Source organism: Pantherophis guttatus, chromosome 8 (genome assembly GCF_059756535.1).
Source record: "Pantherophis guttatus breed Tessera chromosome 8, ASM5975653v1, whole genome shotgun sequence".
In the NCBI taxonomy this organism is placed as follows: Eukaryota; Metazoa; Chordata; class Lepidosauria; order Squamata; family Colubridae; genus Pantherophis; species Pantherophis guttatus.
In genome coordinates, this window is record NC_142070.1 from 10,717,711 (window position 1) to 10,739,531 (window position 21,821).

The 21,821-nt window shown below is 44.7% G+C and overlaps 1 protein-coding gene across 5 annotated transcripts in view; it reads left to right on the forward strand.

Annotated features, from left to right (window-relative positions):
- The window catches only part of CFAP299 (cilia and flagella associated protein 299), a 297,677-nt gene extending 278,318 nt beyond the window's left edge, over positions 1-19,359 (forward strand). For 4 of the 5 annotated variants that reach the window (XM_034431205.3, XM_034431206.3, XM_034431201.3 and 1 more), the window contains 2 exons: positions 3,454-3,583; positions 19,033-19,359. In XM_034431205.3, coding sequence (XP_034287096.2) covers positions 3,454-3,583; positions 19,033-19,128 — 226 coding nt within the window. In that variant the 3' untranslated portion in view covers positions 19,129-19,359. The remainder of the gene's footprint in view (positions 1-3,453; positions 3,584-19,032) is intronic. The other variant, XM_034431203.3, reaches the window with a different exon arrangement.
- The last annotated feature ends 2,462 nt before the right edge of the window (positions 19,360-21,821 follow it).

Here is a 21,821-nt window from a genome sequence, read left to right on the forward strand (position 1 = left end):
TAACTTCATTATATATATATATTCTGTGCTTCTAACTGTTACCAGGTGGAGTTGGGGACACTGCGACAAATTTATCAGGCCCACCGTGGTACATCTCTTGACTCATAGGAATTCATAATCCTAGTACAGATGCAATGCACAAACAAACTCACTCTGAAAGTAGCAGGCAACCACAACATATACTACCGTATTTTTCGGACTATGAGACGCACCTTTCCCCCTCCCCTCCCAAAAAAGAGGGTGAAAATCTGGGTGCGTCTTATACTCCAAATGTAGCCCCGCCCAGCTTCTCAAACGGAGGTTTCAGAGGCTGAAAAAAGCATCAGAAAAGAAGCTTCAGAAAAGAAGCCCCCAAACAGAGCTTCAGAAAAAAAGCCCCCAAACAGAACTTCAGAGGCTTTTTTTTGTGAAGCTGTTTCGGAGGCTTTCAAAGTTTTTTCTGAAACGGAGTTTTAGAAGTTTCAGAGGCAGAAAAAAAAAGCAAAAAAAAAAAAAAAAAGCAAGGCACAGAGCTCACAACTAAGGAACCTGTTGCTAAAATTTACCTCTGGGAACAGCTGATTGTGGATATTCCAGGAGGAGGCCAATCCACCTGCCAATCAGCTTTTTTCTTATTTTCCTCTTATACTCCGAAAAATACGGTATTGATTTGGCTCTTCAGCGGCTGTAGCCCCAGATCCAGTTATCTGAGCGTTAGTTTCTGGTTCAGTTTCTTCTGTTATACTTCTCTGATTCAACAGGAAAAGTATATGGATCATTAACTAGAGATCTTCAACTAGCTGAAAGTCATTCTTTATCGTGGGAAGAATGTTGCCACTGATACTCTTCAGACTGAAGTAAGGTTTCCATCAAAGGAGAGTAAAAGCTTTTCTGATTAATTTCTACTTCTCTTGACTTCTTTGATGTTAATCTTTGGCAAGACCAGTTGCAAACCAGAATCAGAATCGAGTTGGAAGGGACCTTGGGAGCTCCTTTAGTCCAAACCCCTGCTCAAACAGGAAAACCTATACCAGTGATGGCTAACCTTTTTGCCATCGCGTGCCAAAAGCAGGGGAAGCGTGGGGGGGTGTCACATTATGCCCACACCCATAATTCTATGCCCCCCCGTACATGTGCTTGCGACCCCCCCTGCGCCCCCCTGCTTTTGGCACACAATGGCACAGTGGGCCCAATAGGCCCATTTTGCACCCTCCCCAGGCTCCAGAACCTTTCTAGGAGCCTGGAGAGAGCAAAAAACAGGCCTCCCCCCACCACCGGAGGCCCTCTGGAAGCCCTCCGGAGGCTGAAAACAGCCTGTTTCCCGACTTCCGGTGGGCCCAGAAGGCCTGAAAATCAGCTGGCTGGCATGTGCATGTGCATGCACGCCGGAGCTGAGCTCGTGTGCCCACCAATATGGCTCCGTGTGCCACCTGTGGCATGTTCGCCATCACGGCCCTATATCATTTCAGACAAATGGTTGTCCCATCTCTTCTTAAAAAAAACCTCCATTGATGGAGAACGTCTTCTGCCACCAGTAGCCTCCCACCGGCCAGTCTGCTCCCACAGAGAGGGTCTCCTCAGGGTGCCATCGGCCAAATTATGTCGGCTGGCGACACCCAGGGGGAGGGCCTTCTCTGTGGGAGCCCCAGCCCTGTGGAATGAACTGCCCCCGGAAATGCGTAAGATCTCCAATCTCCGTGTATTTCACTGTGCCCTCAAAACCTGGTTGTTCCGCCAGGCCGGGCTATCAATGTAAAGATTTAAATTGGTTTTAAAAATGGGATTTTAAATTTGGGGGTTTTATAATTGAGCCAATTATTTAATAATTTTAATTATTTTTAAATTTTGTCTGTCTTTGTGCTTTTAATCAGGCTGTACACCGCCCTGAGTCCTTCGGGAGAAGGGCGGTATAGAAATAAAATTAATAATAAAATAAATAAATAAATAAAACCCATAACAAGCTATTATGGCAAGCCATTCCTTGATTAATTGTTCTCACTGTTAGGAAGCTTCTCCTTAACTCCAGGTTGCTTCTCTCCATCCATTGCTTGTTGTCTTGCCTTCTGGGGCTTTGGAAAATAAATTGACCCCCTCTTCTTTGTGGCAGCCTCTTAGATACTGGAACATTGCTACCACGTCACTCCCAATCAGTGGTGGGATTCAACATTTTTTACTACCGGTTCTGTGGGCGTGGCTTGGTGGGCGTGGCTTAGTGGGCATGGCAGGGGAAGGATACTGTAAAATCTCCATTCCCTCCTCACTCCAGGGGAAGGATACTGCAAAATCCCCATTTCCTCCCGATCAGCTGGGATTCGGGAGGCAGAGAATGGATGGGGGCGGAGCCAGTCAGAGGTGGTATTTACTGGTTCTCTGAACTACTCAAAATTTCCGCTACTGGTTCTCCAGAACTGGTCAGAACCTGCTGAATACCACCTCTGCTCCCAATCCTTCTTTTCTCTAGACCAGGGGTATCAAACTCAAGGCCCGGGTGCCGATCCAGCCTGCAGGGTGCTTAGATCTGGCCTGGAAACCGCAATGGACTGGCCCGCGTTGCCTCTGCCAATGAAAATGGAGCTCAGGAGCCCATTTTCGCTGGTAGAGCGCTTAGGTCACTCCAGGCACCCCCGATACGAGTGACGTCAAGCTAGCCACTCCCACTCTGGCCACGCCCACCCTGGCCCCCCAAGGTCAAACACAACCCTGATGCAGCCCTCAATGAAATTGAGTTTGACACCCCTGCTCTAGACCAAGATAACATCCTCATCAGTGGTTCGGTCCGGTTCGGCTGAGCCAGTAGCGGTGACGATATGATGTCACCGAACCGGTTCTCCCCCCTCCCACCCCCCCACCCCCCACGTTATTCTTACCTTTTATTTGGTCCCACCCCCCATCTATTGCTGCCTCCTGAGTCCCAGCTGATGCCTAGAGGGAAAAAAACTGTTTAAACTCTTGCAGCCGGGCTTCAAAGGGCCGTCCTACAGCTGATCAGTGTTAAAAGCAAACAGATGAGTTGGGTCGTAAGTGCGAGGACTGGTCGTAAGTGCGAGGACCTTCCAGAAATTACTCTGACCAGTTAGCCACACCCACCTAGTCACATGACCTCCAAGCCACACCCACAAAATAAGCCACGCCCACAGAACCAGTAGTAACAAAATTTAGAACCCACCCCTGATCCTCATCCCCTCACTCCCTTTCTAATCCAGGAATCTCCAAACTTGGCAACTTTAAGACTTGTGGACTTCAACTCCCAAAATTTCCCAACCAGCATGTTTGGAGACACCCCCACCCCCTGTCAAAAGAGGAGTAGGAGTCACCAGCTCTTGAGATGTTCAGCAACTGACATCCATTCTGAAAACTTTCCGGGGAAGAAATGCCCTCAACAACACAATTCCAGATAATGAGGTCTTCAGATTGCTTTGAGCTTTTCTTACATTAAAGAGTTACTTTGCATAGTTTCTGTTTTTCTTTCCACAGTTTCTACAACTGGGACCGAAACCTCTGCTGCATGAATTCAAGCACAAACTACCAGGTGGTTGCAGAAAGTGCATGTGGTTTACTCTTTAAGAACAAGTCTGACAGGAAGATCATTAATGTGGATCCCAAGGTAATAATGCTGCCTTAGATCCTTCAAATGTATTGCTTATCTCCACGTATCTATGCCTCAGAGACACATATGGTCTTTATCTCTCTAATACGTTTGTCATTGACCAATGCCAAGACATGCTGCAATGAAGTTCATATATGCTTCATATATCTTTACGATAAAACATTCTTAAATTTAATGTAGACAAGATAGACATCCAAATTAAAATCATTCCTGGACCATCTCCTTCCACCTTCTGATCGGGCATCCACAATTAATCAGCAGTCATCACTTCTTCAGATGTTTCTTTCGCTGTTTTCCAGAAGAGGTTTGCTCAACACAAAATAGCTTCTATTATATTTACAATATATATCTTGAATATATAAATGTTGACGATGTGAGATGTTACTCCCTTGAAACATTTAACAGATTAACAGAGTTGGAAGGGACCTTATAGGTCATCTAGTCCAACCCCCCGCTTAAGCAGGAGACCCTACACCATTTCTGACAAATGGTCCAATCTTTTCTTGAAAGTCTCAAGGGATGAAGCTCCTACAACTTCCGAAGGCAACTTCTGTTCCATGGGTTGATTGCTCTCACTGTCAGAAAGTTCCTCCTCATTTCTAGATTGAATCTCTCCTTGGTCAGTTTCCATCCGTTATTCCTTGTCTGGCCTTCAGGTGCTTTGGAAAACAGCTTGACCTCCTCCTCTCTGTGGCAGCCCCTCAAATATTGGAAGATGGCTATCCTGTCTCCCCTGGTCCTTCTCTTCACTAGACTAGCCATACCGAGTACTTGCAACTCTTCATGTTTTAGTCTCCAGTCCCCTCATCATCCTGGTTGCTCTCCTCTGCACTTTTTCTAGAGTCTCAAAATCTTTTTTATAGTATGGTCTGCTCAAAATTTCCGCTACCGGTTCTCCGCTACCGGTTCTCCACCTGTCAGAACCTGCTGGATTTCAACCCTGCTTTGGAAGTTGTCTAGTCCAACCCCGCCCCCCCCCCTTCAAGCAGGAGATCCTATACCCGTGATGGCGAACCTATGGCACGCGTGCCACAGGTGGCACGTGGAGCCATATCTTTGGGCACGTGAGCCATTACCCTAGCTCAGTTCCAGTGTGCATGCGCGGGCCGTCCAGCTGATTTTTGGCTGGCCCCGCCCATGCTACCCCTCGCCTCACAGGTGTCTCCACGCGGCCCTTTCTGGATGCCAGGTAACTACAGGGCTCATGTGGAGGCTCTGGGAGGGCGTTTTCGGCCTCTGGAGGGCTTCCGGGGGGCGAGGCTGTTTTTGCCCTCCCCAGGCTCCAAGAAAGACTCTGGAGCTTGGGGAGGGCAAAAAACGGGCCCACTGGGCCCACCGGAAGTTGGGTAACAGGCCGTTTCCGGCCTCCAGAGGGTTCAGGTAGGCCTGCTAGGCCCAAAACGGGGCTCAGGGGTGTGTGTCATGCGCGGGGGAGCACAGGTGGGTGGTCATGCATTGGAGGGCATTGGATTATGAGTGTGGGCACGTGGCGACCCCTCCGTGCTCTGCCCACTTTTGGCATGCGACGGCAAAAAGGTTAGCCATCACTGTCCTATACCATTTCAGATAAATGGTTGTCCAGTCTTTTCTTAAAAGCCTCCAGTGGAGCACCCACAACTTCTGAAGGCAAAGCTGTTACACTGGTTAATTGTTCTCCTTAATTCTAGGTTGCTTCTCTCCTTGATTTCTTTCCATCCATGGTTTCTTGTCCTGCCCTCTGGTGCTTTGGAAAATAAATTGAATCCCTTCCTCTTTGGGCCTTTCTCCCCGCTTGGACCTGGACCTGGATATTTCTTCCAGCACTGGTGAGGCAAATGGGGTTCTACGGTGGTGCAGCTGCTGCTTTGACTCCTCGTGGCCTCCAGTGCTTCCACCTGGAGAAAACATCCCGCTTCCCTCTATTTTACAGTTGGTTTATACGGCCACGCAGCACAGAGTGACCCTTAGGAAACCACTTGGAAATGTTGGATCTGCCAACTTCCTGCCTGTGGCCTGCAAAGCTGTGTGTAGCTGCCGGCAAGCCTGTGATTATTTTATTTTGTTTTGCATTCCATCCTCAAAGCTTCAGGCAGAGAGCCCCAAGGTTTGCATCTGGCAACTGATCCCGCTAAGCTTCAGTTGCTCTAGGCAAAGGTTCCAAGTATCTGCTTGACTTCCTCGCCAAACCTCTGTTTATTTCTCTGCCATTTCCTGTAGCTGTCTATTGGCTAACGAACGCAGAGGGACTGAGGGAGAGGCAAAGCCTTGTCCTTGCCCCACTTACGAGGAAGCTTGGGCCAGCTAAGAAGGCGCAGGAGAAACACCTGTTGTTCCCTTCTTGAGATCTAAAATCGGGGTTCTCCAAACTTGGCAACTTTAAAGACTTGTGGACTTCCACTCCCAAAATTCCCCGGCCAGCCAGACTGTTCCTCAGCATGCTGGCTGAGGAATTCTGGGAATGGAAGCGTGCAAATCTTAAAGTTGCCAAGTTTGGAGACCCCAGATCTAAACCAGGGGTGAAATCTACTTACCTTCCCTACCGGTTTGGAAGTGCACGAGCCGTGTCACCCTTCTGCACATGCGCAGAGGGTAAAAAACAGGTTACTTTGTAATGATGACCAGGCGGGTGGGCAGAGCCTCGTGCTGCCATTGCTACCGGTTCTCAGAACCACCCGCTGCCATCGCTACTGGTTCTCCGAACCACCCGCTGCCGTCGCTACCGGTTCTCCGAACCACCCGCTGCCCTCGCTACCGGTTCTCCGAACCACCCGCTGCCATTGCTACCGGTTCTCCGAACCACCCGCTGCCGTCGCTACCGGTTCTCCGAACCACCCGCTGCCGTCGCTACCGGTTCTCCGAACCACCCGCTGCCGTCGCTACCGGTTCTCCGAACCACCCGCTGCCGTCGCTACCGGTTCTCAGAACCATCCGCTGCCCTCGCTACCGGTTCTCCGAACCACCCGCTGCCCTCGCTACCGGTTCTCCGAACCACCCGCTGCCCTCGCTACCGGTTCTCCGAACCACCCGCTGCCCTCGCTACTGGTTCGGCCATTTCACCCCTGATCTAAACAATCATGCAAACAAGGTCTCCAAGACGGTGGTAGGAATCCTTGGCCCTGGACATCCTATCACACCGGACACTGCCCGTGAATGATATAAAACCAAAGGTTACGTACAATGCTAAATAAGTTTGTTTTAGACTAATGGAAGTGGGTAAGGGCCTTTTTTGGAAAGAGAACCTAATTTATAAACCCAGATATGTGGGGCTTAGAATCTAAAACACAAGCCTAACAGTGAAAACCGATTTAAGTTGTCCTTGATTGTGCTTGCAGATGGCTACTTATCTGACTAGGTATCATCTTCAGTGCTAGAAGGAAGTGGGGTTTATACTCTGTTTCCCTGAAAATAAGCCCTATCCAGAAAATGAGCAGTAGCATGTTTTAGGTGTGCACCTAAGATAAGCCCTACCCCCAAAATAAGCCCTACTTAAGCCGAGGTGGCGCAGTGGTTAGACTGAAGCATGCAGGATACTTTAACTAATTGCTAGCTGCAGTTTGGCAGTTCAAATCTCACCGGCTCAAGGTTGACTCAGCCTTCCATCCTTCAGAGGTCGGTAAAATGAGAACCCAGATTGTTGGGTGCAATATGCTGACTCTGTAAACTGCTTAGAGAGGGCTGTAAAGGCACTATGAAGCGGTATATAAGTCTAAGCGCTATTGCTATTAAGAGCCTGCACAGCTGGCCATCCACCCATTCTGTGTCATTGCTTGTGGTGCCACAGCCATGAGTCGAGGTGGGGTGTTGGTGGAGCTGCTCCATGCATCCAACACCGGCTTACCTCAGGGCCCCTGCAGTCAGGCTATCCACACCCTGACACCTGCCTCACAGCGGCAGCCCTGGCAGCCATGTGTAGCAGGAGGGCGTATGGCCACCGCCCCACTTCTTCTGTTTGCTTGCGACTACAATGGAGCAGGAGGTGTCAGGATGTGGATGGCCTGGCTGTGGGGACCCTAAGGTAAGCTGGTGTGGGGCGTGTGGGGCAGTAGTTGGTCTCCACCCCCTCCGCATCGCCTCGTGGCCACAGCACCCTTGCGTCTCTTGATCTCCTACTCTGGCCTCCTACGCTGTTGCGGCCACGAGCAAGCAGAAGTGGGTCAGTGGCCATGTGTGGTCCTGCTGAACTGGACTGCTGGATGGCATTGCTGCGGGGGCCCTGTGGTAAACCAGTGCGGGGCGCGTGGGGCAGCTCCACAATCCCCATTTCGCTGCAGTGGCACTGGGACACTGAACAGCCTCCTACCCCACCGTGAGCAAGCAGAAGTGGGCCTCCTATACATGGGGGGGAAAATAAGACACACCCCTGAAAATAAGCCCTGGTGCTTATATTGGGGCCCAAAAGAAAATAAGACCCAGTCCTATTTTCGGGGAAACATGGGTATATAGTACTTGGTCCTTTTGTGGGCGTTGTTTTCTCCTTCATAATTCTTTGATTATGTTGTTGTTTATAGCTTGATCATCTGTCTGAGTTGATAATTCTTTGATGAAGTTATTGTTTACTGCTTGATTTATTGTCTGGTGTTAATCCTTGAGTTAAACCCTGTTGAATCCCTGCTAATCCTGAAATTTGAATAGAGATCAGGAATATTAGACCCATAGCAGATGTTCTAGTAGTAAAAGGTCTGGGAGAACAGACAGAGGCTTCCTCTCCAGGCGCAACCGTTGCCTGCATAACCCTGCAAAACGGGTGGGATTCAGCCGGTTCGGACCAGTTCAGGTGAACCGGTAGTTATGGCCAGTGGCTGGGCCCACCCACCCGCTGCAGCGCTATCCCGTCTTATACAATCAACGTGTTTTTGATGAAGTGTACATGTGCGCAAGGCACACACATGCTCACATTTTCGATTCTCGGCAAACAGGTTGTTAAATTATGTGGAGCCCACCTCTGCTGCAAAACTACAACTGCAGCGAGGTTTTACATAAAAAGCTATTCTTCAGAAGCTGTTTCCCCCTTTCCAAGGGATTTTTAGAAATAGAAATAGAATTCTTTATTGGCCAAGTGTGATTAGACACACAAGGAATTTGTTTCAGGTGCGTAAACTCTCAATGTACATACGACAATAGTGATAAGCAACAAAGTTATAGTCATAAGAAGATACAGAGATAGGTAATCGATGATGAGAATAAGGATGAGATAAAAACAGACGATGAGAATAGATGAGAATAATGATGGTAATATTGCCTTTTTAGATAGTTTGATAGTGTTTAGAATTAGTTGTTTAGCAGCGTGATGGCATGGGGGAAATATATGATTTTAATTTAATTCATAATTTTAGTATATAATTTTATTAAAAGTTTTAAAAACAAAAGTAAAAAAAATAATACAAACTAATATATAGGAAGGAAGGAAGGAGGGAGGGAGGGAAGGAAGGAAGGAAGGAAGGAGGGAGGGAGGGAGGGAGGGAAGGAAGGAGGGAGGGAAGGAAGGAAAGAAGGAAGGAAGGAAAGAAGGAGGGAGGGAGGGAAGGAAGGAGGGAGGAAAGGAAGGAAAGAAGGAAGGAGGGAAGGGAGGAAGGAAGGAGGGAGGAAAGGAAGGAGGGAGGGAAGGAAGGAAAGAAGGAGGGAGGGAGGGAACAAAATCACAAAGAGGCTAAAAGTGCAAGAAAAGAAAAGAAAGTAAAAGAAAAATAGAAAAGAAAAGAGATACAGAGAAGAAGCTTCCTATCATCTTTATAGCAAAAGGAGCTAAAAGTACGAGAAAGGAAAAAAGTGAAAGCCAAATAGAAAAGTAGCTTCCTGTCCTACTATAGCAGATATAAGTATAGTTATAAATTTACCTCTGTCTAAATTTGCAGCACAACCGTCTTCTTTGTATAATATATATCCTATCTAATCATCAAAACCGTAAATCATAAATTCATTTTTTTTCCTGTTTTATGCAAAAAGTCCATAAAGGGTTTCCGGCCAGCCATAAATGTGACTATTGCCTTTTCTCTACAACAAACAAATCGATTTGACTATCTCAGCAAGTTCTATCATCTTCACCAACCATTCCTCCATTGTAGGTATTGCCAAATCTGTCCATCTTTGTGCATACAGTAATCTCACTGCGGTTATCATCTATAAAAACAAAGTTCCATGATTTTTCTCCAAATTGATATTTTTCTATCAATTCCAAAAAGAAGAGTTCTGGTCCCAATTGTATATTAATTTTTAAAATCCTCTGAATCCGTATAAGAGGTAGTCCTTGACTGACAACATTTCATTTAGTGACTCAAAGTTACAATGGCACCGGAAAAATGATTTATGACAGGTTTTTTTGCACTTATAATCATTGCAGCAAATGAAACAAACAAAATGTTAAAAAGTTATGACATTGATGTAATTACTTACCAGGCACGTCTAAATTATATTAGAGTAAATTATATTAAAGTAACCCAAATATAAATTATATTAAAGTAACCCAAATATCTTTACAGTCCCCAAGGCATTTCACAACCTTTGAGCACCCCTAATGTATGGAAATTGAAAGTTGAAAAAATTGACACACCCTATGTCAGTCCTGGAAGCCGTCTTTTATTTTGGATCTTCAGGGCTGCCGCATTTAGTGCTGTGGGAAATTGGGAGGGGGGGGGTTGTATGGAGTTGGAGAGATATCTAGCCATAATAACATTCTTTTCTCAGAGAGTCAAGGACATCTTGCCCTGCACCTGGAGGATTGGAACTGGGAGGCCTCTCCAGTTGGGACAGTGCTTTGATTGGACCATGTGATGGACGTGGGTGCAGGGGAAGGGACTAGGACTTTCTGTTGGGTGGGGAAAACCTGGAAGCTTTTAGATTCGGGTTATCCCAGATGTGCCAATATGACATCTCTAATAAAATGGAACTTTGAGGAACTTCTAGCCTCGGACTCTTTTTTCGTTGGGGGCGTTACTTGGAACCCTGTCACCTTAATCATGATCACATGATCAAAATTCAGAAACTTGGCAAATGATATATATTTATGATTCACTTAACAAACGTGGCACGAAAGATCGTAAAATGGAGCAAAAGTCACTTCGCAACAGAAATTTTGGGCTCAATTATGGTTGTATGTTGGGAACTACCTGTATGTATTTGAATCTTGTATTTGAGACCAATTTGGTCTAGTGGTTAAGCACCAGGCTAGAACTGTGAGTTCTAGTCCCACCTTAGCCGTGAAAACTGGCTGGGTGACTTTGGGCCAATGACGTTTTCTCCCTCACAGGATTGTTGTTGTGGGGAAAATACGAGGAGGAAAGTATGCAGGATATGTTTTCTACGTTATTTGTAAAAATAAAAAAGGCGGAATATATATTAAAATCAAATCGGCCTGCCCAAATGTGTGTTCGGGAAAGACACACTCAAAAGTTGTGTGTCGTGCCCCCCCCCACTCCCCCAATCCCTGAAATACAACGAGAAAGAGCTCAGAGTGAATATCGGTTGCTGGAGGCCCCTTTGGCGGACTAGTTTAGTGCCTGAAAGAAAAGCAATACCCTCCATCTTGGTAAAATTAGTGCTTAGAAAAATTAGCAATTAGAAAATTAGGAAAAGTAAGAAACCCTGGCTTATTCTGCACAGCCTTCGGAGAGTAAGATGCTGAAAATTATCAGTGTGTACAGAGATGGAATTCAGCCGGTTTGGACTAGTTTGGGTGAACCGGTAGCGGAGATTGTGGGTGGGCCCGCACATTCGCTCCAGCGCTATGCCGTCCTTTTTAGGCATGTTTTTGAGGCCGGGTGCATGCACGGAAGGCGCATGTGCGAGCAAAGCGCATGCACAGAAGGCTGGGTGCATGTGCGGAAGGTACGCACATGAAGCAAGCGTGTGCTCGCATGGCGAACCAGTGGTAACAAAATGTGAAACCCACCGCTGAGTCTGTATATATCATGGAATGGGGCAGGGGTGGGTTCTATTTACTTTTACTACCAGTTCGCAGCGGGGCCACGTGCATGCGCAGAAGCGTTTTGATGACATCAGTGTCGGTGGGCGGAGCCTCCCGACAGTTTTACTATCGTTTCTGTAGAACCGGTGCGAACCGGAGGCAACCCACCTCTGGAATGGGGGTATGAATGCTATGGATTTTTTTTAATTTGATTTATATGCCGCCCTTCTCCGGAGACTCAGGGCGGCTTACAATGCGTTAAGCAATAGCCTTCATTCTTTTTTTTTGTATATTTATACAAAGTCAGCTTATTGCCCCCACAACTGGGTCCTCAATTTATCTACCTTAGAAAGGATGGAAGGCTGAGTCAACCTTGAGCCTTGGCGAGATTCGAACCTACAGTAATTTGCAGGCATCTGGTCTTAATAACCAGCTTAATAACAGGGTGCCTTAGACCACTGTACTACCAAGGCTCTTGGGGTTTTATCTGCACTACTATTATTGTTTCATAATTGTGATGGTGGTTTTGATGTTTTATGGGAGTGCTAAGCCCTTTTGACACACTTGATACGTAGATGCAGCTATTGAGATAGGTTAGAGAAGCCTTGGATGCAGCCATCAGGAGTCAACCTTAATTTCAGGGTGTCTTTATTGTTTTAGTTCGTTTACATGTCTGCATGCCTATATACACTCGAAAATGAAAAGCATCTTGTATGCAAATGAAACAAACGCTACATGCGATAAGGCATGCCCTTGTCTCTGATTTAAAGCCATAGTTCAAGGATGTTTACGTTGGCCACGATCCATCTCAAACACTTGGGTTCCAACGAAAACTTTTCCCACACACTGCATTTCTAATTAAAAACACATCTGCTTTCACATGACACTGGAAATAAGTCGTTTGCTGTCCTGTGTAATTAGCCTCTATAGTTTAGCCGAGTCTTAAGCACTGAAAGTGAGATTGTGTGAGATCACACCCTTTCTTTACCACAGGTTTTTTTTTTTTTTACCTCAGTGGGATCTTAGGAGATGTGAAGCTACGGATGAAAAGCTAAGAGGTTTGGCTAACTGAGGGAACGAAATAGCCCCACCATCAAATCTAGGAGAAGCGTGGGCTAGTGGAGAGAGCTTGAAAGAAGCTCTCAATCAACTCTACTCGGTACCCCAACTCAAGGAGAATCCAGAAGCTTTCTCCCACCAGCTCCTATAGTTGACTGATTTGTCTACTTCTTTGTCTGATTTGCCTACTTCTTTCCAATGGCAGAACCAGTTCTGGAAAGTTACTAGTCAAACTATGGGTTGACTTAGCCCTATATCAGGGGTCTCCAACCTTGGCAACTTTAAGCCTGGAAGACTTCAACTCCCAGAATTCCCCAGCCAGCTTTGCAAAGCAAAGCAAAGCTGGCTGGGGAATTCTGGGAGTTGAAGTCCGCCAGGCTTAAAGTTGCCAAGGTTGGAGACCCCTGCCCTATATTGTTTAGCTAGCACGACAGGGACTTCCCATCTTGAAGTCTCCAGAAGTCTTGAAGTCTTCCTGAGTCTCCGGAAAAGGGAGGCATATAAATCGAACCAATCAATCAATCAATCTTGCTTTTATTCTATCTAGATAAGAGGTCCTTATGCAGCATTATTGGCCTTGTCCTATTACCTGAAGGTGGTGGACAGGGATGGTATGCAGCCTGTTTGTACCGATTCGGGCGAACTGGTAGCGTCAACTACAGGTGGGCCCGCCCACCCACCCTGGCATAATGCCGTCCGTTTTCGAGGCCAGATGTATGTGTGGAAGGCATGCGCGCAAGCAAAGTACATGCATGGAAGGCCAGGCGCGTGTGCGCACGGGGCGAACCAGTGATAAGAATATGTGAAACCCACTGCTGGTGGTGGAGAATCAAACTTCAGCCGTCTTCTTTTTTTTTTTTTGAAAAAGTTTTTTATTTTATCCACAAACAATTCTCCCTTCCGTGTGACATCTCGGTGTTTTCTCCATGATTTCATCTTTTTTTTGGTTGTTTCTTTTGTCTTCATTTTCACCTTTCTCCCAAAATACAATATTCTAATTATATCATTTTTTACATAGCTATTAAGTTACTCATCTATATCTCTTTCCTAACCAATGGTAAAATTGATCCCATGTCTTAAAGTATTCTGAATCCTCTCTTTCTTTAATCATCAAAGTTAATCTATTTATTTCAGCACAGTCTAATTTTTTTTTAAACGCTTCTCCTTCCAGAGGTATTTTCTCTGCTTTCCAATTGTGTGCAAAAACAATCCTTGCAGCTGTTATTACATATATAATCAAATAAGTATTTTCTTTGCTAGTTTTCTCTGGAAGGATACCCAATAGGAACAGCTCTGGTTTCAAATCAATACGTTGTTGTGTCATTTCTTCCAACCATGTCTTAATTTTATTCCAATAGTTTTTAGTTTCTGGACATGTCTACCACATATGATAATAAGATCCTGGTAACTGGTGATATTTCCAACATTTAGCTGATTTATTTTTAAACATTTTTGCCAGTTTCTCAGGGGGCATCTGCCATCTGTAAAACATTTTATATTGCTTCTCTTTATATTTGTTTATATATTTTTTCTTTCGGTTCTTCAGGAGAAGGGCGGCATATAAATCGAACCAATAAATAAATAAATAAATATGCAGTGGACATTGTTAGCTTATAATTCCTTTCCCATAACTGTTGCCATTTGTCTAAATCAACTGAGTGTCCAAAATTCTTTGCCCAAGCTATCATTGTTTCTTTTACTTGTTCGTCCTCTAACTCAATGCCAAGTAAAAAATTATATTTTTTAAAAAATTAATTAATTAATTAATTAATTAATTAATTAAGTTAAATTTATATGCCACCCTTCTCCCGAAGGACTCGAGGTGGCTCACAAAAGGTTAAAAACCGAAGAATAAAAATATATATAATTAATTTAGCATAATTAAAATCTCACAATTTAAAACCCATATTAAAACCAATTAAAAACACCCCCCAGATCAGATGAGTTGTTTAAAAAGCCACGTCTTTAGGTCCTTAATTTATCCTCTGTTCCTATGAGTATCCTATCCAACTCTGTCTTTTCTAAGTAAAAACCATATATTTTAGCGTCTTTTTCATATCTTGTCAAAACCTCAGCCTTCTTTGTGGGAAAACATAGGACTTTCTGCTGAGCAATGATTTTTTTTCTCTCTCCTAAAGGAGATAACAATGCAAGAGATTGTGGCCAACAAGAGGTTCCTCACAAATGGAGCTCAAACCATTTTTTTTCTCCACAACAAAGCAACCCTAGTCATAATTCAATCACGGATGATGTAGTCTACACACCAAGAGAGAGTCTACCAACCAACCACCAATGGGAGTCTACCAACCAAAGGCCTACTTTTCCAATAAAATGGGACATGCTAGGCTGATTTGAGGCCTACCCATTTGTGAGTTTGTTTCTTTGCTTGCTTGCAAGGAATTATGGAAGCTTCCCTCTAAGACAGTGTTTCTCAACCTTGGAAGCTTGAAGATGGGTGGACTTCAACTCCCAGAATCCCCCAGCCAGCGCTGCTGGCTGGGGGATTCTGGGAGTTGAAGTCCACCCATCTTCAAGCTACCAAGGTTGAGAAACACTGCTCTAAGGAACAATGGTCCTATATCTTGCAATAGGAGCACATCCAATTGTTCCTCACCGCCCTCTTTTACAAAGTCCTGAGGCAGAGTTTGAATAGGACAAACACACCCATTGCTTTGGTTCCTGTCAAACCAAACCAAACCAGAGTCAGCCAGGCAGTAATTTGTTTCGGTTTGTGCAGAAACAACTCTCGGAGGATGGTCTCTTTGAAGTGCTTCCCACGAAAGATGGTTGCATATGAATAGCATCGGTACGAAATATCAAATTATACACATTCGAAATGAGCGCGTTGGTTTGCGAGACATTTAAAAATGCATACCTAGAAAGTGGATTTGGTTGCACTCAAAGTGGGTCACCGGCCTAAGTTCCAGCAGCTGTGGAACATCTGTAATGAATAAGCAGACCTTCTCTTGCTGTGTGAAATGTATACTTTAAGCATTAAAGCCCAAAAGAATCTGGACACTTTAAAGACGTAGGCATTAGTTTGCTGATCTCTTTTTGTGTGGTGTGCATGGAAATGATTGAATACAACTGTATCTCCTGATGTATAGAGGTGATGGGAAACTGTACGCTTCTCAAATGCTTGTGAGGGATAAAGGACTATCATCAATCAAGGATCCTCAGTGCATCCAGAGTTCCTATATGAGTGGGGAAATATTTCTCTTCCATTGTTTGGGTGAGAGCAGAGTCATATAACCCAGGGTTTCTCAAAACTTACCTTAATATGAGATAAAAGTACCTGTTCAGTTAGTGGTTAAAGGCATCTGGCTAGAAACTAGGACCGTGATGGCGAACCTATGGCACGCATGCCTCAGGTGGCACGCGGAGCCATATTAGTGGGCACGCCAGCTCAGCTCTGGGGTGCATGCGCGCGCCGGCCAGCTGATTTTCGGGCCTTCTGGGCCCACCAGAAGTAGGGAAACAGGCTGTTTCCTGCCTCTGGAGGGCCTGGGAGGGGTGGGGAAGGCCCATTTTTCTTTCTTACCTGGCTCCAGATCCTCTCTGTGTATCTGGTAACGGCGAAAACAGCCTTTTCCACTCCCTTGGAGGCCCTACGGAGGCTGAAAGGGCCCATTTCCCCACTCCCGGTGGGACAGGAAGTGACGTTTTTTCCTGTCCCCAGCCTCCAGAGACTCCTAGAGAGGCTCCTAGAGACTTCTAGAGAGGCTCCTAGAGACTCCTAGAGAGGTTCTGGAGGCTGGGGACAGCAAAAAATGTCACTTCCTGTCCCACCGGGAGTTGGGAAATGGGCCCTTTCAGCCTCCGTAGGGCCTCCAAGGGAGTGGGAAAGGCTGTTTTCGCCGTTCCCAGATACACAGAGAGGATCTGGAACCAGGTAAGAAAGAAAAACAGGCCTACCAGGACATCCTGTGCCAGGAGCGGGGGGGAGGGGGTTGCGCACACATGCGTGTGGGCACGTGCGCGCACAACCCTCCCCGGCCCCCCCTCTCCTGGCACGCGATAGCAAAAAGTTTAGCCATCACTGAACTAGGAGATCCTGAATTCTAGTCCCACCTTAGGCATGAAGTCAGCTGGTGACCTTTGGCCTATCACTCTTCTTCAGTTCTAGGAAGGAGGCAATGACAAACTTTTATAGGTCAACATTTTTTAATTGAATTATAAAATATAAAGTTTTAGTTTTAGTTTACTTTATTGTCATTGCACCCAGGGGTGGGTTCTACTTACCTTTACTACCGGTTTGCAACGGGAGCGCACATGCGCAGAAGCTTTTCACCAAATGTGACGTCAGGGCAGGTAGGCAGAACCTCCCACCGTTTTTACTACCGGTTCTCAAGAACCGGACAGAACCGGGAGCAACCCACCACTGATTGCACCTCGTACAACGAAATTAAATGCCATCTTCAGTGTACATTATAACTATAAAAAATAAAATAGATATCTTTCGCATTCTATACAATTGAATTGAAAACCCCTGATATTGCATTAATATTGTGCTATACAGTAGAATTCAATATAGTTACTGCTCTGGGATAGAAGCTGCTTTTCAGCCTATTTGTCCTTGATTTTATTATCCTGTACCGTCTGCCAGATGGTAATAGTTCAAAAAAAAAAAAAAAAAGGGTGCCCAGGATGAAATGGATCTTTAAAAATGTTTTGAACTACAATACAATATTTTGAACTACAATACAATATTTTGAACTGCAATACAATACACAAAATACAATACAATACAATACACAAAATACAATACAATACAATATACAAAGTAAATAGAAAAGCAGTGGGGAAGAAGGGAAAGAGAAATGAAGAAAGATAAGAAAGAAAAAGAAACATTGACTTCTGACTCTCTCTGTTACAGTAAAATAAGGCATTAACATCAAATCACAACTTTTTGCTTTTTCATAATAATATGAACAAGCCATTTCTATAAAGATCTATTAGTCTAATCGGTAAAACCCAAAGTCAAATGTTCATTCTTTTCCACATCAAGCACGAAGTTCAGAAGCGGTCTCCATGTGGAAACAAAAGTACTTAGGTTCTTTTCTTTAATCAAAGTGGTCAATTTTGCCATTTCCGCCAACTCCATCAACTTCTACAACCATTCGTCCATAGTAGGAATCAAAATGTCCTTCCATTTTTGTGCATACTTGCTGCTTTAAGGCAATGGCAACTTTAAGAGGTGTAGACTTCAACTCCCTGAGTTCTTCAGCCAACATGACAATTGAGAAACACTAATGGAGATTGTTCAAATGGGGTAGGAAGGATTTAAAAGCGAGATGGCCTTTCCTCATTTGTACTGCTATGTGAAGTCTAATGAGGTCAAGAATCATCATCATCATCATTTTATTAAACTTGTATGCTGCCCAGGTCCCAAACTCTATGTAACATAACGTTCATACCAAAAGTTTACAGTACCTAAAAAGTATGAATGTTGTATGAATCTGTCAAATCAGATTCATTTCTTGATGTCTGTACGGACAAATGCTTTACCGTTTTGTCGGTTGCACTTCTGACAATCGGAATATTCCTAGAAATATCATGCATGCAAGAGATATCATAAACGAAAACTTGGCTTCTTGAATTGTGTGAAGATTTTTTCATGACTGGCTCTCCCACAAGATTTGCCAAAATGACTACTTTGGGTAGGAAAGATTACCTAAGATTGCAATGAATTATACAGTCATCTAATCTAAGAAGGGGCTGTGTTTTCATGACATACTAAACCCATGTTCTTTAATCAAGTTTTCTAAGTTTGTACAGATACTAGTTACAAGCTTAGGGGTGTCAAACTCAAGGCCCGTGAGCTGGGGGTGCTTAAATCTGGCCCATGGGGTTGCCCTGGAAACAGCGAAGGACCAGCCTGGGGTGCCTCTGCCAGTGAAAATGCACAGACCCCCCTAGCAAAACAAACTAAAAACAAAACAAAAGGAGAAATGTTTCCCCTTTTGCATTTGAGCATCCAAGAAGGAACAGGAAAAGAGGAAGGGAAAGAGGAAAGACAAAGAAAAAGAAGAAAAGATGGGAAGAGAGCAATGAAGGAAAAAAGAAGAAAAGAGGGGAAGGAAGAAGAAAGGAGAATGAAGAGGGAAGGGAAGGGAAGGGAAGGGAAGGGAGGAAGGAAGGAAGGAAGGAAGGAAGGAAGGAAGGAAGGAAGGAAGGAAGGAAGGAAGGAAGGAAGGAAGGAAGGAAGGAAGGAAATAAATTATAATGAGAGGGAGGGAAAGTCTGAGGGAAGTCCTGCCTTAGCACTTGGCCACCACAGGTGCCCCCGATACGAGTGACATTGAGCTGGCCATGCCCCCACAGTCATGCCATGCCTGCCCCCGAGGTCAAACATAACCCTGATGTGAATTAAATCGAGTTTGACACCCATGCTATAATGTGCTAGTTTTTCGTTCACTATGTTGTGAGAACATCGTTATATGTTTGGAACTGGTCTTATTTTTTCACCTCTACCTCTGTCTGATGATGGCTAATATTTGGTTCTTAGGCATTTCCCGGAGACAACACAACACGGATTCCAATCAAAACAGACCTCTACCTGCAAGTGGTTATCTATGACCATGTACTCAGAAGAAAAATCTAACTATCAAGTCTCATGAGGGACTAGATGCATTGGCAGAAATCTTTGACCTGCCGAAAATCCTTGGACGGCCTTCCAAGATCCAAATGAAACAAGCATTAAGATTGCAAATTTAAATAGCAAGACCTTTGCAGAATGCTTTCCTGTGGCTATTCGTTACAGGTTTGTTGTGTTTCTTTGCTGGTTTCCAATCCTTGTAGTTGTACAAGTAATATTAAAAAATGTGTGCAGACACAAGGTGAGGTACCTGCTTCTTGCTGCTTTTTAAATGATGGGTTTCTTTCGCTGTAGAACACCATAAATGTCATTGTTGTCACTATAAAAATGTGTAGGAACCAAAGGAGTAACCACAGAGACTAAAAAAAGTGAACTTCTCAAAAATATGCAAGAACTATTACCTGAAGAAAAGGGGTTGAAACGCTTGACAAAGTCCAGAAGAATCAGATGGAATACAAAATGGCTCTTATAGAGAAGATATGTTGAAACAATGCAGGAAAAAACCTCTTTCATAAATACTTCTGTCAAGTTAATTTGGGGTCTCAATTCAAGGCGAGGTTTCACAAGAACACACACTGGAAGGAAAGGAGGTAGTTTATTTTCAAGAGCAAGGAATCTGTTCTCGAAAGGGAGCTACAAAAGGGGTACGGAGGCTAGAAATATTTATAGGGAAGGTAGTCTTTGTCAGGGTATAAGGACATGGTGGCTCAGTGGTTAAGAATCTGAGCTTGTCGATTGAAAAGTCGGCAGTTCAGCGGTTCGAAGCCGCGTAACGGGGTGAGCTCCCATTACTTGTCCCAGCTTCTGCCAACCTAGCAGTTTGAAAGCACGTAAAAAATGCAAGTAGAAAAATAGGGACCACTTTTGGCGGGAAGGGAACAGCGTTCCGTGCTCCTTTGGCGTTTAGTCATGCCGGCCACATGACCACGGAGACGTCTTCAGACAGAGCTGGCTCTTCGGCTTTGAAATGGAGATGAGCACGGCCCCCTAGAGTCAGGAACAACTAGCATATATGTGTGAGGGGAACCTTTACCTTTTAAGATATGACATGCCTTATGTGCTATCTAATTCAAAGGAGTAACTTCAGTGGGGAAAGATATTTTAATTAAATTTACTGTATTTGCAGGCTTTCCTCTTTGAAGTGCGGGTTAAGTCTAGGTAACTCATTTGTAAGTTCAAGGAAGTTTGAGCAAAGGATTTCCCTGTTTGTTATTTTTACTTGATTTAATCAGTTTCGGCTCGTCTGTCAATTATTTAGTGGAGACGCCATTTAGCGATCTTCTGCAAAAATGTATTTATCTTTGCTTCAGCAGTTGTTTTTAGTCTTGATCAATTGTGGATTATGTTAATGGTTAAGGGAAAGTCAGAGATAGTGCAGAAATGGAGTCAATTTTATATAAAAGAAATATTTTTGACACTTCAAAAGAATTAATTCTCAGATTCCGCTCTTTGATTCATTCCAAGAGGCAACTCAACCAAATCATTCCTTCAAAAAGATTCATACAGTCTTAACAAATGTGCATGAATCAGGATAACAGGTAAGTGAAACTGAATTAAATGTCAGTCATTTCCTGGTTTCTGGAAGTCTGCCTTGTCTCCTGCTTTTGATTCCAGGTTCCTGCAAAATACTAAGAATTTAGAAATAAAATTCCTAAGAATTTAGGAAACTTGCTGTTTTGTCCTACAATTCAGTGTAGGATTTACTCACTTGACCATTATATGAATTTAAAAAAGGAAACCAGTAAGTAATAGGGATAGAAAAATGACAATAAATGTGCAATGTTAATTGTATCAAACATGTTTAGGAGCAATGGTTTATTATACCAAAGATAAGTAGGTTGAGTATTCTAAGCATATCTGGAAGATACTAGCTTGTACACCAGGGGTGTCAAACTCTATTTCACTGAGAGCCGCATCAGGGTTGTGTTTGACTTCTGGGTGGGGGGGGGCGTGGGGGCATGGCCAGGTCAATGTCATTCATGTCGGGGGCACCTGTGGTGGCCCGAGCACTCTGCTAGCAAAAACGGGCTCCCGAGCTCAGTTTTTGGCTGCCATGGCCTCCTGCAACCCACTGCCAGTGAAAACAGAGCTCAGGAAGGCCACACGCGGCCCTCCCGAGCATTGTTCTCGCTGGCAGAAGCACCGCGGGCTGGTCCTTCGCTGTTTCCAGAGTGGCCCCGCGTGCCAGATCTAAGTACCCCACAGGCCAGATTCGGCCCCGGACCTTGTGTTTGACACCCCTGTTGTAGGTTGTGAGCAGTGGTGGGTTGCCCCTGGTTCGCACCGGTTCTATAGAACCGGTTCTAGTAAAACCGGCGGGAGGCTCCGCCCACCGACCCCGATGTCATCAAAATGCTTCCATGCATGCGCAGAAGAGCACATAGTAAAGATAAGTAGAACCCACCCCTGGTTATGAGGTAGAAAAATAAAACTGAAGGTTTTACCATTAGGTTCATTCAGAACATTTGAATTTTTTTTTTTATAATTTGATTTATATGCCGTCCTTCTCCGGAGACTCAGGGCGGCTTACAATGCGCTAAGCAATAGCCTTCATCCTTTTGCATATTTATACAAAGTCAGCTTATTGCCCCCACAATCTGGGTCCTCATTTCACCTACCTTAGAAAGGATGGAAGGCTGAGTCAACCTTGAGCCTGGCGAGATTCGAACCTGCAGTAATTGCAGGCAGCTGGTCTTAAT